General features: G+C 39.2%; 2 protein-coding genes across 2 annotated transcripts; both read right to left on the bottom strand.

Annotated features, from left to right (window-relative positions):
- Positions 1-425: 425 nt before the first annotated feature.
- On the bottom strand, positions 426-3,923 carry LOC139144911 (histidine-rich protein PFHRP-II-like). The gene is made up of 3 exons (XM_070715738.1): positions 3,900-3,923; positions 3,425-3,585; positions 426-2,133 (listed from the first exon to the last, which is right to left on the bottom strand). Exons 2-3 carry the CDS (start codon positions 3,539-3,541, stop codon positions 1,090-1,092), a joined length of 1,161 nt encoding a protein of 386 aa, XP_070571839.1. The 5' UTR covers positions 3,542-3,585; positions 3,900-3,923; the 3' UTR covers positions 426-1,089.
- On the bottom strand, positions 3,900-14,306 carry LOC139144912 (carbonic anhydrase 14-like). Its single transcript, XM_070715739.1, has 7 exons — positions 14,176-14,306; positions 12,102-12,277; positions 11,242-11,268; positions 8,883-9,065; positions 5,154-5,299; positions 4,805-4,900; positions 3,900-3,967 (listed from the first exon to the last, which is right to left on the bottom strand). The coding sequence occupies exons 2-7, from the start codon at positions 12,154-12,156 to the stop codon at positions 3,926-3,928; spliced, it is 549 nt and encodes a 182-aa protein (XP_070571840.1). The 5' UTR covers positions 12,157-12,277; positions 14,176-14,306; the 3' UTR covers positions 3,900-3,925.
- Positions 14,307-16,181: the final 1,875 nt, after the last annotated feature.

The raw sequence follows: 16,181 nt of genomic DNA, 5'->3' as shown, positions 1-16,181 counted from the left end.
TATCCTGCATGCACAGGCTACGTCGACAAGGTGAATAGAGAATATTCGAACACGCTCTGGGGAGTAAGCAGCTGCAGCTTAAACACAATAATAACAGTAAACTATTAAAAAGTAAGATTGAACCGCGTACCCCTTAAACTAGACTGGAAGATCCGTCGCTCGAGGGCGCTCTATACGCTCTTAACAAAAGAAAAAATACAAGTTACAATGTTCATCAAAGGAGAGTCCAAAGGTTTGCTATAAATTGCAATGAAATCAGATATAAGGTATGTATGTATGTATGTATGTATGTATGTACGTACGTACGTACGTACGTACGTATGTATGTATGTATGTATGTATGTATGTATGTATGTATGTATGTATGTATGTATGTAAACGCACAAACATGCATGCTATTGAGCAACACGAAACAAACATAGGTATTTTGTACTACTATTTTACATTTTATTTCAGTATCGCAAACGAAAATACAAACCACATAATAATATTTTCACACCGATCATATGTACACACTGGATTATCACTAGCGGCGGATTTGAAAGAAACGACTCGGAGTAACAAAATATATCCTACATTTTAACCTTTTGATAAAACTGAAAGAAAAAATTCAACATCATTTTTACATAAAAATATTTGTTCGAGCTATTTAACAGTTGAACATCAATGATTTATAAGTTTGAGAGAGAAATTAGAAATTTCCAGACACATTTGGTTGCCATAGTAGAGTTCATATAACCTCACCTCGTAGTATAATTAAACTACAACATTGGTGAATTCATGGTGGAAATATTTTATGAAATGTTAACGTAAGTTTCCCTGCATCGTAAAGTCACATTGATTGACTGGCCATTTTAAAGTCAATTTTCGAAACTGCAATGGATGCTTTGAAACTGAAACAGAAATGTCTTCTCAAAAACTTATACATTTCCTGCTCCAAACATTCGACATTTAACCGTCAAGTTGCCGTTATCGACAGATGAAGGCATAGAGAAAAAACATGGTCAGACGTTAGACGTCAGACATTAATGCAAGTTGTGCCATGTACGACTAGATATACTACACATAAAAAAAGTCAGAGACAGGAAATCAGCTTGCAAAAAGAGCAATGATAGAAGTTATCAAGGCGACAACTAGTGAGGGCGCTACAAAGCTTGCCCCACCTTCACCGTTAGATGAGCTGACCTTTTTTGCCCCTGCAGGTTTAGGGACTGTGCTGACGAACACCTTGCGGCCGTTCAGCGGCTGTACTGGCCTGAAATTATTGACGATTTTTTTGTTATCAGCGCCTTTTCCGGCTTCGTGACTATCTTCTCCGGAATCGTGGTCAGCGGTTCCATGGCCTCCGTCGCCGTGTCCCGCATCACCATGACCGGCATCGACGGTTCCGTGGCCTCCGTCGCCGTGTCCTGCAGCTCCGTGACCCATATTTCCGTGTTGGTCCATTTCTCCATGTCCACCAGCATGTGGATCTCCATGACCGTCGTCATGACCGCCAGCATGTGGATCTCCATGACCGTCACTATGACCACCAGCATGTGGATCTCCATGACCGTCGTCATGACCACCAGCGTGTGGATCTCCATGACCGTCGTCATGACCACCAGCATGTGGATCTCCATGACCGTCGTCATGACCACCAGCATGTTGATCCCCATGGCCGTCGTCATGACCACCAGCATGTGGATCTCCATGACCACCAGCATGTGGATCTCCATGACCGTCGTCATGACCACCAGCATGTGGATCTCCATGACCGTCGTCATGACCACCAGCATGCGGATTTCCGTGACCGCCGCCCCGTTTGCCACTGCGTCTGCGGCGATGGTGGCCACCTCCATGGTGCGCATCATGATCTTCCTCGTGATGACCACCGTCATGGTGGGCATCTTCGGCTTCCTCGTGGTGACCACCATCATGAGCGTCTTGGTGTCCACCTCCGTGGTGAGCATCTTCTGCCCCTCCGTGATGAACCTCTCCATGGGCACCAGCGCCTGGATCACCATGATGCTCATCAACCATCCCATGGTGCTCTTCAGAGGACTCGGGTTCATGGTGAGTCTCCGGCGCCGCTCCATGATGCTGTTCAACGTCACCGACCTTGGTCTTCATTGCCGCCCTAAAGAAATTGATCTGAGAGAGAGAGAGAGAGAGGAGAGAGGGAGAGAGAGAGAGAGGAGAGGAGAGAGAGAGAGAGGAGAGAGAGAGAGAGAGAGAGAAAATAAATGCTCGGTATTTCCTCAGCGAAACGTTATCATATCCTCTCTATCAATAATGTATTCCCCGTAGATGTTTTTTTATTGGCAATGTATTCGCATTGAAACGAAAGATTTAAAGATTTCCTTTTGTAAGCCATGCCATGTCAATGAAGCGAAAAGTAATCACGAGTCACCGGGCAAATTTCGGTGACAAATTACCTGTTATAGAACTCAAAACTGCCGCTATCCGATTTTAATTGCAGGCCCATTTGGCCGAGTTTTAACGATTTCCACTAAAACAAGACGGTGACAACTTTATTTACCCGACAATCTGCAAATAAATCGACAAAGCAAACCCGCAAAAGTACTGTAAAAAATTCAGATTTCGAATTATATCTGTTTACAAAAGGCCTTCTCAAAGGCCTGGGACTTGATCCCAGGGATCAAGACAGAGTGCGCCTCGGAGATATTCGGACTGTCAAGGTTTAGCCTACAACTCCTTTTTAGTCTACCTCGAGACTTGTTGAGGCTTACTTTGAATCTCATGGCATCGAATAATTAGAGTTTTCATAGGCATAGTTTTGTGTAGACATTAATATCTTTCGCGCGAGGGCGCTCTCTACGCTCCCCCTCTTAACGAGGAGGGGAGCGTAGGGAGCGTCTTCGAGCGACGGATCTTTCAGTCTAAAGTGTTGTGGAGATCGAACGTATATTTTTCCTCCATTGTGTTAACGCAGGAATAGCGGCCATTTTGAACTTCGAGAGTCCCGAAGTATTGGTCAATTTGTTTCTATAGTTTTAAATTTTACTCGGTGACCCCTGATTGCTATTTTTGACATCGAAAGGGGATAATGTAAGGTTTCCTTGTAGAAACTTTAGGCCAAAGTTTTAAGTCTTTCAATTTCTAGGAGCAGAATATCTTGTTTACTAATGAATTAGACATCGAGACACAGTCCCATGAACCCAGTCCTTCTGCTGCTGTCTATTGTTATTAAAAATTGATTACTTTACAAATGAATTTGATTTTGATATCGAGCTAGAGGTAGAGGATGATTTAAACCATTGCAGAGTATGAAATAAATGTACTCACACGGGTGAGGATTTTCTATGTGAGAAATTTCAGATTTTGTACTACTATGGATTTCATATCTACTTTAGAATGCCTTTTTGTGTTTTGCCTAACATGTCTGACAATTGAACTTTGACAACAACCAACGTCTTATTACCTGTTTTTGCGAGACCTTGATTGGTTCATCGAACACTGTCCACAGTACGCTCTCGTAGCATGGGGGCGTCGTTAGCGATCCGTCATACCGGTAGAAAACTTTCTTGTTGCCAGACATCAGTGGGAATATCGGGAAGGTCGTATCAAAATCATACTTCTCACCTGTGAGGGCGGAAGACAAGCATTACACACAGGTCAGTGCAAGAGTGACTACGAGTGACTTTAACATGTACTTTGCTGACTTTTAACATCACCCTGATGGATAAAGACTCTGAGCTCTGCTCGAGTTCAGTATGAGAAATTAGTTTTTCGATTTGCAACAACGTATATACGCTGAAAATTTGAGGCGCTCTACCAAAAACGAAGCGTGCTGCTCACTATCCTCCTATACCAGACCAAACTCCAAGTAACCGAGGCCGATCTGTGACGATATTGTCACAAACATCAGAAACTTTAATTTTCCCGCGGCCACTTACCATTGTACTCGACTTCATCCACGCCATCAACACCTCGTTAAGGCTTTGTTGTCTTTATCCTTTTCAACCTAAAAAAGTGATGGATTGGGTATTAATTAATGCCCCAAGAATTCTTACATTACTAAAATACCGTCTGATATGTTTGTTTGCAGAGACCATGGATCCATAACTAAAATAGAACATGTGTTTCCCGCAAAATTCGTTCCAGAAACCAGAAACGGATCTTTTTCTTGGGCTTTCATTCAATCGACCAAACCTGTGCCAATCGTTCAGGTACACATTTAATTTTTCAAAATTCACCGCGTAGAAGGTGAAATTCAAGCAAAGTATTATTAATGGCCGAGGTAACCCGTATGTATATACTATCTACAGGGTAGACCGTACATCTCAAGCAAAAGTGGCAAAATCACACCCGCTTCAGTCTATGGTATCACAATGCTGAGACGGGGTGAGTGAGCTGACATAGGGCGGGTATACACATTTGTACAGCGTTTTATACCCCCTCCGTTTTCGCCGCATACCGGTTTTTACTGACTAAATGTTAATAAAAATGTAGACCGTTGACCCCCTTTTTGGCTGCAGCGCAACTTTTGACCTCAAATACGAACTTTTGATCTTTGACGCGGTGAGTATAAAATGTCAAGAATTGACATAAGTATATAGCCAAAATGTAGAACTTTGGAAACTCCCCTATTTCAAGGAAAATCGAATTGAAGAGTTTTGCTTTGTAGCTTGAGCTGTACATCTGTACCCAAAAGGGGCAGTGCTCTCGGACACCGTATACGGTGCCTTCTTCCTTTTTTGCCGTAGTTGATCAAGTAAAAGACGTGGTTCCTTAAAGAGTCAGTGCATATGTTTTAGTCACATAGTGTCGTAACAGTGCGTATTAATAAACACTTTCTCACCGCAATAAATGTTCCGAACACAGCTAATCCTCGTGGCTTGTCAACGGCTTCTGCAAAACTTTTGAAGCGAATAAAGTCATAGGTCACCAGATGCATCTGAAATGTAAGAATATCGAATTATCATCAATGTATTGTGTAAGGCCTTGGTTTGTAATAAATATAGTCTGAAATATTCAGTGGGTTTAAAGTGGAAAATTTTGACGTCGACTGCACATAAGTCATCGTCCATCTGTATTTGCTGGCCAATTCGTGATTATTCATACGAAACGTGGCAAGAAACGTGTCCAAGAAACGTAAAATAGTTAATAACACCGAGGAGTGCTAATAACGACAATCGCTAACAGCTCACCTCAGCAGCGTAACGTTTTCCATTCAACTGATGTTCCGATCCTCGAGTGCTGTCATTTCCCCAGTGATAGTGGAACTGCACCGCTTTGTAAGCACTCGGCAAACCACCACCGCTAACATAGTAATCTCCCTTCAGGTTGACTTGAACTGTATAAACGTAACAAAACAAATACATTTAATTTTTTACAAGGGGAAAGCAGAGATCACTGGAAGGCTGTCTCGTATGATAAGCACATCACCAATTGAGGCATTATATTTCCTGCGCAAGAACAAAATGAGAAAGTGACATTCTTATTACTGTTTGCTTTAGATTTCTTCACTGTTTACATAATGTCATTTTCTTCACATATACAAAACGTAAAAAATACATAGACATACATACATACATACATACATACATACATACATACATACATACATACATACATACATACATACATACATACATACATACATACATACATACATACATACATACAACATGCACACGTACATACATATGGCCTATATTACCTTATACATTGTACATACATTAGAGCACACACATACCTAAAAGTCAAAAACTAATATTATATATATATATATATATATATATATATATATATATATATATATATATATATATTATATTAGGTACGTCTACTGATCTGCTTGTATATTTTCTGTTTATTCTGTTGGTAATTTTGATACAACGTTTCGTCCTAAAAGTAGGACTTCATCAGGTTGAAGACATCTTCAACCTGATGAAGTCCTACTTTTAGGACGAAACGTTGTATCAAAATTACCAACAGAATAACAGAAAATATACAAGCAGATCAGTAGACGTGTGCAATTTTATTCATCCGCTATTACCAAACCACGCTACGAACAACACTGGGAGCTATCTGTACATCTCAAGTATACGTATATATCAGGTAGATAAAGATAGAAATACACACTGTAAAAATAGCGGACGCTGGACGTGTCTTTACGCGTTCAAAATGTACATGTCAGTGTTCAAATTTGAACGGTTAGTGTTCATATGGTTAACACTAGTGTTCATATTATTAACAATGATGTTCTAAACCTGAACACATAGTGTTAACAACTATCTCGTTCAAGTGTTCAAAAACTCAGCATCACAGAAATTTTACAATACTGTGAAACAATTAACAATCTTTTGTGTTTTTTACTTTACAATGGCTATATTAACTTTACTACTGCCTCGCTGTCCGGCAAACGTACACGGATTTTGATGTAGCGAATTTCCCACTAAGTGAAAAATATCTCCGGTCTAAAATTGCTGAAAGCATGTTTTTTCTAAAAAAGGAAGTATAAAAAATAATTTTACACGTTTATTACGGGTTGAAATTTTGAAATTTTGAAAAGAAAATCAAAAACCACCATGGACGTTTAATTTTAACATCGGCGTGCAAGAGGTGTTCTACTTCTTAACACTTGGTGTTCAGTTTGGTGCCTTTTCTTATCCCATGATGCATCAAAACGGAAGTTGCGACATTTTTCTTGTAAGCACACGCTGAAAGTCGTGATCGTGCGAAAGCAAGACCAGAAAGGGTAAGTTTTCTCTCCAAAATATTAAAAGGTATTGGATTTTGAAGCATCTGTATTATTATCCTTCGAAATTAATTGTATTGTACTTTGAAAAAGCTTAACTACGTGAAGAAACCTTTATTTCTTTCAGTGGCTGGTGGACCATACACTAGCTGTGAATACGCAGCAGTGTTTTGGGCCATGGGTATCGATCGCACTCGGGTCAAGGGTCATCACTGGAGCGATGACCCTTGACCCGAGCGCGATCGATATGCCACATTACCGCTGCGTAATCACAGCTTACACATGTCTTTTAGTAACCACAATCGCATGTAAATTTTTAGTTAAACATCGAAGAATATTGTTTTAGCATATGAGAGTTGGCTTTGCTTTTACTTTTCATCAGTTGATGACACGAAGAAGCCAATATTTTGTAACATTGACGAAAAGAGGCACTGTATACAAAAGTCACCCCTTTTCCTTGACCTAATAAGGCCAAATTGTCTTTCATTTGAAGTCTCATGTCGCCATATTATCTATTGTTGCATTATTTTCAGGATGTGAAAAGTTGGATGAACGTGAAATCCAGGAGTTATTACAGAAGCTATTGGTACAGAAATTGAAGAATATGAGTGTACAGATAGCTGTCTGGAAACAAGCTTGAGAACCTCAGTTCATCTCTGATGTAGATTTGAACTTTCGAGGGTTAGTAACTGAATTGATAAGTTTCTGTATTTTTGTTCTGAATTTATCTGAGCTATGTCCAGAACGCTATGATTAACTAAATGTTACTGGAGAATAAGCTTTCAAATACTTGTAGTCGCCCTTATCAGATGCAATGGTGCAATGAAGAATTAAAGCAGAAAGCCACAGAAAATTCACAGTGAAAAATGTACACTAAAATTCGGAATTTTCTGAAATTTCCACTCTGAATTTTCTGTCGCTTTCTGCTTTAAATCTTCATTGCACCCTGGCATCTGATGAAGGAGACTTCACGTCTTTGAAGGCTTATGCCAGTAACATTTAGTTGATCATAGCCTGCTACCAAATCTTTGATTATTTTATATTTTAGATCAAGAAATCTTTTGTTAACGGTTTGTTACTGATTTTAGCTTTGCTGTTAAGGACGTAGACCTTATATCATAGGTGAATGTGGTGGCATCATCCTCAAATGTTTACATCCCAAGCGTTTTCTTCAAAACGGCCAGTACGATTCATTTAATATTTTGAGTACAGGTTTCGGGGATTTTCCTAATCATATATCTACAAGTATGATGAAATACACAAAATTGTATTTTTGAGACATTAAAGACATTTCAGACATTTTTAAGACATAAGGAATTATCAAAATGTGATATATTCAAGTAAGCCAAATTTTTAGCTTTTTCAAACAGATGTTTTCGTACGTTTTTGCAAGTATGAACATATAACGTAATCCACAATAAGTAAAACCTGTTTTGTCACTACTTTGTTCATATTGTTTGAAAACGATCTACAGTGTTTATGGGGATTTTCTTTTGTTTATGTTTTGATAGGAAGGTGTTAATTAGCGTTGGTGTTTTCCTCTGACAAACTTTACAAAGTGGCCATATGGCCACTTTGTATAGTTTATCAGAGGAAAACACCAACGGTGTTTATGTGCCCAATTGACACTAAATAATTGTATTTTACTAAAGGAATTATGTGTATTTTTAAATAAAATAATTTTACTGAATATAAGTGGTCTGTTTTGTTATTTCCAGGCTTGAACACCCCATGAACGCGCAAAATTAAAGGTGTTCAACAAGTGCATATCATGTGTTCTAACCTTTAACACACTTATCGTTGAACGGCGTCCATGCGTTCAAAAAGTGTTACAGCCCTTTGAACGCGTAAATGCGTTCAATTTTTTGAACGCATTTCATGTGCAACGTATGTTCAGATATGGAACACGTGGTGTTCAATATAATGCTGATGAACACGAAGGGTTCAAAATCTGCACACGTGTGTTAAAAAATTGAACATTGGTTGAACACGTAGTGTTAAATTTCTGAACGTCTAGACGCGTTCAAAAAGTGTTACAAAAAGGCGTTTAATTGGTGTTCTATCCTTTAACACTTAACTTTACAGTGCAGGCAGACATGCGAAGATAGATGTGTACACATACTTAATAGCATACATCAGATTTTACCAAATATATTACACTGTAAGGACAACTTACCCGTGTGCCCATTATTAATGATATCCAAAGAAGAAGGCCTGCTCTCGTCCAATAATTTTCCTCTCATCCCTATCCAGACGAAAGGTCCCCATGTCCTCTTCTCGGCATTTTTTCTGACGATGTTAATGGGCGACTGGCTTTCTCCTCCGCAATGCTCATAGTGGTCTCCCCAGTGCTCGGGGCCTGTCAAAAATCGCAATTGAATAAATTGTAGGTGTAGTAACCGTATCGTCTGCATGCTGTGATCTCCATCACGGAAGTTGTTGTGTTGCTAGGTAAGATTTATATGATGATGACCCCATCTGCGGACTACTAGTAATATGAGAACATCATTTTCACTATTCCCTTCACTTTATTTCAGAATCAAGGTTAAATTGGCCTGGGAACAAAAAGGTGGGGTACTTTGTCAGCATCCTATCGTCGTCTCCGAATCCGTTCCAGATATCAATACGTGTAACCCTGTAGTCATTTTGTAAAGTGGAAATTTCCCGTGCCACATGATAAGTTACTGCATATGCTGACTTGTGTGAAATCGTTTGAACGCATCCTCAAGGTGCAATGCGACAATTTTCACAGTAGGGATTCGCGCGATATCGCTGACATCATGATATCTGTGACACACATACAGGTACACCTGTTCACCTTTGCCTTCGAGCAAGTTCATCGTTCTTGGTGACGTCATAACAGTGTCCAGACTGACACCGGAATGTACTCGGCAAAGTAGTACCAGACAAAATAACGCACAAATCATTATTTATATGTGGTGAGTTTTCATCGTTGAATGGACATTTGCATATCATGTTGAATTGAATGAACAAAGTCGCTGTTTTTTGGCTTTTGGTTTGGCTATGAACATGGTGATCGCAAAATTGCTATGCTTAATATAACGAATGTCAAATATAAATTAGCTATGGTTTGCCCATAGGTTCGTTGTTTTGCCACTGCCGCCGATAGTTACGTGTAGTCCTTATTGCAAGCAGACACCACAAAGTGTTACCGCTATCTTTATCTTTTCTGTTTGTGCACGAGGACGAAGACATGTTTGTCTCCTACTCTTTCAGAACTATGGCTGACTTGCTAAAGAATTACAAACTTGACAAAAACAATGTGAAAAGTGGGACTTTGTTCGGTGTGTTGATTTGACGAAGCATTCACGGTTCAAATAGTATCACATGTTCGTAATTAGATAGATATGACTCAATGCTCACGATATCAACAGATGCGTTGATATCTAAGATATCCTTTTTTTGCGCCCCACGATGAAAGAAAAACTAATAATGCAAACTTGTAAACGTTCAAAAAGAAGCTTAGGCCAAAAAAAGAAAAAGAAATGTTTCTGGTCAGCACGCGCGTCACTTGAACAACAGCGCGTCACCTTTTTTCTGTTTGTGGCCGGCGGCCATGGCAAACTACGTACTGATTACTATGACACCAACCAAAACGGCTGAAGAGAAAGAGAAATTCTTTGGGGCACATGATCAGTGACTGCATGAACAGTATACATGTGACTATATTGATAAAACTATAAAACTGGACCCTCCTCCCTCCCTTGAGGAGAAAAAAAAATAAAAAAAAATAAAAAAAAATTCGCGTCGCCGCACCATTTTTTAAAGAAGGCCTGACCAGAAACATTTCTTTTTTTGGGGGCCTTATATTTACTGTGATCAATGAGAAATATTGGCAGAATTCGTGTAAAGAAATCTCTCTACGAGCAAGGGTTATCATATGCAGCGCGACTGAGCAAAAGTTACCAAAGTGAACTTTAGCGCCATTAACCTGTAGTTGCAATAAGATAAGTCGGTTAGTAATTCGGTCTGACACTCTTACATACCCTACATTATCTCAGCTCACGCGCGTTGTAACTTTAAAGGTATTTACACCTAGAATATACACATGTTTTGGAGGTTGTCTGGAACTGAAGTGTGTAAAACCTACGTAAACGACAATTTTGCCAGCACGATAGTTGTCGACGAACTGAATCTGGATGTATTCATTTCTGTAAATTCTAGCAATCCAAGCTCTTCAGAAAACTGTATGTGGTAACGCCAGCGTCGTTCCGTATGTTTTAATAAAAATCCTTGAAGTACTATCATGCAAATGATGTGTGAATACAGCATCTCTATGACGTCATCAATAGTAATTAAGTGGGTTCCTTTACAAAAAAAATTTGAGGCACATTTTGTCACACGAATCTTTAGTATATCTCCTATCTTGTAAAGAGTACGTCATATCCTTGTTCCGCAAAGTTATCTGTATAAGCGAACACTGTAGAGATGCAATTTGTAAGGTATTATGTAAGACGAAATTTGCTTTGACGAAACTGCGTACCATTACAAGCAACAACGAAAATTATACTTACCGGTATTGCCTGTGTACTCCCATCCGCCTGAGTGGGAAAAAGATAAAAAGTTAGCTTTTTGTCTTTCTACAGAGAAAGCATACCTTTCAATTATTTTTCTAGGTGTTCATTTTGTTAGAGTCATCCAACAAGCATTACACCATTACGTGTAGGATACGCGCAGACCGGATAGGCAAATATTGTGATAACAAAATTCACTTTGTCACACATTAGCCATTGTAATTAAACGGAACGCCTACACTAGTACATTTCCTCCTCACACACTTACATAATGCCATTTTAGTTGAATTTACAATTTACATCGGACCTGCTCCGATAAGTACAATAACAGAAAAAAAATGACGAGGAAAGACGCATTTTACACAAAGCGGCCATCTTTGAAGTCGCCAAACGTTAATTTGTAATCGAAAAAAACCTCATTACACCGACATTTTGTTCTCGATCATGGGACAAAACTTCACAGGAGTGTTTTTTTCCCTTTTTCTTCGTGAAATAATCATTCAGTGAAAAGATGTCTCGGAAACTTTCCCTTTTGTCTGATTAGCCAATGGTAGAGACAATATAAAGGCTGAGGGTAATTATATTTTCGAATGTAAATACCATAAATCAAAGACATGGTAAATACATAGTACATGGTTGAAATGGGGTTTCATGGTCAAATTTAAGCCGAAAGTGGACATATTTGAAGTTAGCGACATGATATGATAGGTTTTCAAGACAACTTGAAGGTAACTCAGAGATTTCTCGGTCAAGTAGGAGGTCCGTTGACCTCAGGGATGAACAAACTGTACCGTCTATTGATAATGCCACTGTCAATGTAACGCTAAATCAATCTCGAATATAAGTGGAATTAAACTTACCTGATGCGAAAACAGAAGCGGCGAAAAGGCTTAGACAAATTAAAGTCCTATACATTCTCAAGAATGTCTTCAATACTCTGTTGATTCTTAATTCAAGCTTGGTAATTACCGGTGTTGATTTGCACCAGCCTCGACTCCGCTATTCCGAGGCGCCCTTCAGATGGCGGTCACTGCAACTAAGGTTTTTTCAAAGTAAGAAGTGGCTCATGAGGGCGCATTAATTATTAATTTATTAAAACTCCAGTAGCGAATACTCAGTTAACCCCTGCAAATAGTAAAGGCTGAACTAAAAGCGGTGTGTTGTTTGTTTACAGTGACCTGAGGGCCACATTAGCGCAACAGAACTTCAATTTAAGTTATCCCCCTCCTCAAGTAGGTTACACATGCGACCCCGTCGGCTTCTGAATCAGTCGAATACTTTATGCGGTAACGTTAATATTTCTTTTTGAAATTACTCATTTCTTGGAATAGAAACTTCACTGAGTCACATTGTACCATCCTCCATTTACAATCACTGTGGAAGTTTTGTTCGTTAATTCTGTAGACCGACACTGATTTCTAGAATGATGTGTAAACTCTTCTTGAAGGAGGCTGTGAACCTTGTCAATGTTAGAAAAAAAAAGGAAAATAAGGTCGAACCGAAAAAGAACTTTATACAGGCCTTGAATTCGATTTTCTAACATTGACACAAATGGACAAAATCTTCCCCGTTCCCTACTTTAAAATGAATATTTCGTTGATCGAGCCCGTTCAGTAACACGTGTGCAGATTGAATGTAATTGAATTTTAAAAAGCTCGATTGTAACACTGACGTTGACGAGATAGCTAGCGTGAACCATTGAACTCTCTCTCTCTCTACCACTTTCTTTGCTAATGATATTCCGGAATGCGATCCCATTGTTCTCTGACATGAAGATATGTCTGTGTGTCAGAGATGGCTTGACCGAAGATTCCCTTATATTCATAGAGAGACAAGCACAAATAAAATGTTTAATTTAGTTAAAATGGTAGCATCCGATTAAGAAATATAACCAACTTTGTCTCTTTTCTGGTTTACATGTTGAAGAAGAATGCTCAGTAAACTGTGAAGCTATCAAAATATTGTTGATGATGTTGATCATCGTGCCGACACACCTCAATATTTACTCTTGAAGTGGACATACCCCACTGGCCAAGCCCGCGAAGAAAGCAAATCAAATCTTGTCACCCCTCGTCGTCTAATAGCTTGAGTTCACGAGGGAAGCGGTCAGGACCGCTATACATAGACTATGGCCGATAAAAATGGTTTATGATTAATTTGAAAATTTGCTTAATCCAATAAATTAGGCACGGTGTGGTCCAGATTTGGTCATACCATCTGACCAGGCATGTCAAATTAGTAATGACAAGATAAGGACGGGTATTTTGGTTTGAAATACACTGATATGGCCAAGTAAGGTATTTTTGCCTCAACTTTACCGCATGTATATTCAAATAACCAAGCTCGACTGGGTTCTTTCAAAAGGAGACAGGGTGAGAATTGTACAATTGGTCGAAAAGGAAACCAAAGACAAACCAAATTTATCGGTAGTCGATGATTATCGAAATTTTAGAATGAATGTAAATTGGGTATAAACTCGTCGACGTCAGATCGAATGGCCATTTGTCTTTGTGTGCTTATAGCTGTGATCTTGGCAATACTCACCGCACTTTACCATACACCTGTTCAGAATAAGATAAAAGCCTGAAAACACACCAAATCAAAGGACCAGACAGCTGTTGACAAAATCTTACATTTGATTGACTGACAGTGGCATGTCAAATAATTTATATGTAGGACAGTGTTCACCTTTGACCATATTGGCGTGGGCATAGTGAGCCACAAATGGTTGGAGTCCTATATGGCAATATTTGTACATCCAATGTCGATGTTGTGTCCGCTGTTTGTCGTTGACTATAACACCTCTGCCTAACTACAAGTAAACGACGTGAAACGGAAGAAGTTTGTGGTATGGTCGGTGCACGAAATTGGGTCTATTTATGCAACCTACTTTTATTGTAAAAAAGCTAAGTTTACCGCTTGGTAAGACCTTACCTGCTTTGGAGAATATCTTAGCGATATCGCATAATATGCTGTTGGAGCGTGTCTTAGCTCCTGAGAGGCGTTGTTCGCACTACAACTAAGCTTATGGGCGTTGTATACACTTGACGTCGCTTTTAAGTGACTCCTTCCGTCAGTGTTTGCTCACATATGTCCAACGTGTTATTCTCGGCAGATACGGTATCTGTTCGACAAACAGCGGTGTTTTTTTTTAACACCTCATGCTTATCGTCAATTCTTTTACGACTTGGTGTGTAAATATGGTCCAAAAGTCAGAAATATCGACAAACAATAAGAATTCGTTCAGTGACAAACTTATCTAGTACAATAGCGGCCAAGACTGGTACGGAATATATGCAGAAAGTTGTGCAAAGTGAGATTGCTAACTGAAACTAATGGAAGGTATGTAGTGTGCCTGGAGAAACTATCGAGAAAGATGTCATTTTGGTATGTTCGTTCTTGCCTAAAATTGAAAGTCTAAATTAATCCCGTCCGAGAATAGTTTATTTTTTTTCCCTTGGCAATCTATATTCCGGTCGCTATATGTAATGCTTACACGTCCGATATAATTTGTTCTGGGGGACACCCCTTCCAATTACGCCCATCACAACCAGGTAACCAAGTTTTATCCAACAACATAATCATCGACGAATTTACCATTTCTGGCATTGCTATTATTAGTCATAATCATTGTAATATGTATGGGGTAATGAGAATGAATCGGCCCGGAAAAGAACAGGCAATCCCTCACGCATTCCAGACGTCAAAAATTGTCGGCAAACGGTGACGCTTTAAGTGCAAAATTTCTTCTTGACAGGCCTTGCAAACTAACTTGATTTGTACTCGAGTTCCTGTAACCGCCTGTCAGTTTGCGTGTTATGTTATAGGTAAATTTGTGAACACTATCAGAACGTAAAAGGCATATTGATAATTATTCTGCGTTTGAATTCATAATCTTTATCGTTGGGAACCGGTCCACAGTATTGTGGTTCAATTTGGCTGGTACGTTTACCAATTTACGTTTGCTACAAAAAGACGCAGTTGTAAGGGATAGCGAAGTTTATCATGGGAGGGGGTGGTCAAAAATGGAGAAAATTCTGTACGGGGAAAAACGCCGTCATTACTAAGCAGCAGTGTTGATTACCGATAAAAAGGTGATTCAGGAAAAAAGAACGTGTGCTGCGCAAGATGCGATAAAAGAAATTTAATTTTGAAACGCGAAAATAATGTCAACATCGAGACCACCCCTCCCAATATCTAAGGGTCAGTCCCTGATGAGCGTGTACCGAAACCAATTTCTCAGGTGTTAAAAATCACACATAAACTATACTTGCGTATGAGTACGGGCATTGTATAATTCCAAATCTTGTTCAAATGGAATTCGCAGATTTTCGTATGAATGTAAATACTGACAGCTCTTCGATAGGTTCAGAAGTTTTTCACTGAAAATGATCGTTGTTACAGTACGCACCATCAAACAGGCTCCAAAAATATCACATAATAATTTAATCAAATGTTTATGCAAAACTGGGACATTTTCAGAGAGATAACTCATTTGTGCTAAAAAAACTGCATCAACAAACAGCTTTTTCGGAGTTACAAAAGCAAAGACTCTGTACTTTATTCCAGTGTCTATGATAGATGGGATGATGGGAGAGCTGAAGAGAATCGAAGTTGACTGTCAGAGTCAATATATAGCTGTACACCTGTCCAATTTACGATTAGATACAAGGCGCACACTGTCTATTGATTAGATGCAAGGCACACTGTCAATTGCTTCGATCATGGTATTCTCAATATTTCTAGAGACATGCTTCGTGTCCTCCATAAAAATACTTAGAGAATTCAAAGTTTTTGTTTCAATGCTTCGCATATGAAAAGTAACTGCATCAATTGTAGTGTGATTGATAGCACCTCGAGGACAGATTTTTGCAGGAAATACGGACCACCTGAAAGCTTTTTTGGAGCATACTATGAGCAAAATATGTAACATATGCAGC

Source organism: Ptychodera flava, chromosome 12 (genome assembly GCF_041260155.1).
Source record: "Ptychodera flava strain L36383 chromosome 12, AS_Pfla_20210202, whole genome shotgun sequence".
In the NCBI taxonomy this organism is placed as follows: Eukaryota; Metazoa; Hemichordata; class Enteropneusta; family Ptychoderidae; genus Ptychodera; species Ptychodera flava.
This window is presented reverse-complemented; position numbering and strand designations above follow the sequence as displayed.

What these genes read in the sequence shown, in the direction of transcription:
- LOC139144911 (XM_070715738.1), bottom strand. Translation starts at nt 3,541, where the DNA reads ATGTCTGGCAACAAGAAAGTTTTCTACCGGTATGACGGATCGCTAACG. An exon ending in TCAAGGTCTCGCAAAAACAG is followed by an intron (nt 2,134 to 3,424) that starts GTAATAAGACGT and finishes TCTCTCTCTCAG; the next exon opens with ATCAATTTCTTTAGGGCGGC.
- LOC139144912 (XM_070715739.1), bottom strand. Translation starts at nt 12,156, where the DNA reads ATGTATAGGACTTTAATTTGTCTAAGCCTTTTCGCCGCTTCTGTTTTC. An exon ending in GGAGTACACAGGCAATACCG is followed by an intron (nt 9,066 to 11,241) that starts GTAAGTATAATT and finishes GATTTTTGACAG; the next exon opens with GCCCCGAGCACTGGGGAGAC. An exon ending in GAAAACGTTACGCTGCTGAG is followed by an intron (nt 4,901 to 5,153) that starts GTGAGCTGTTAG and finishes CTTACATTTCAG; the next exon opens with ATGCATCTGGTGACCTATGA.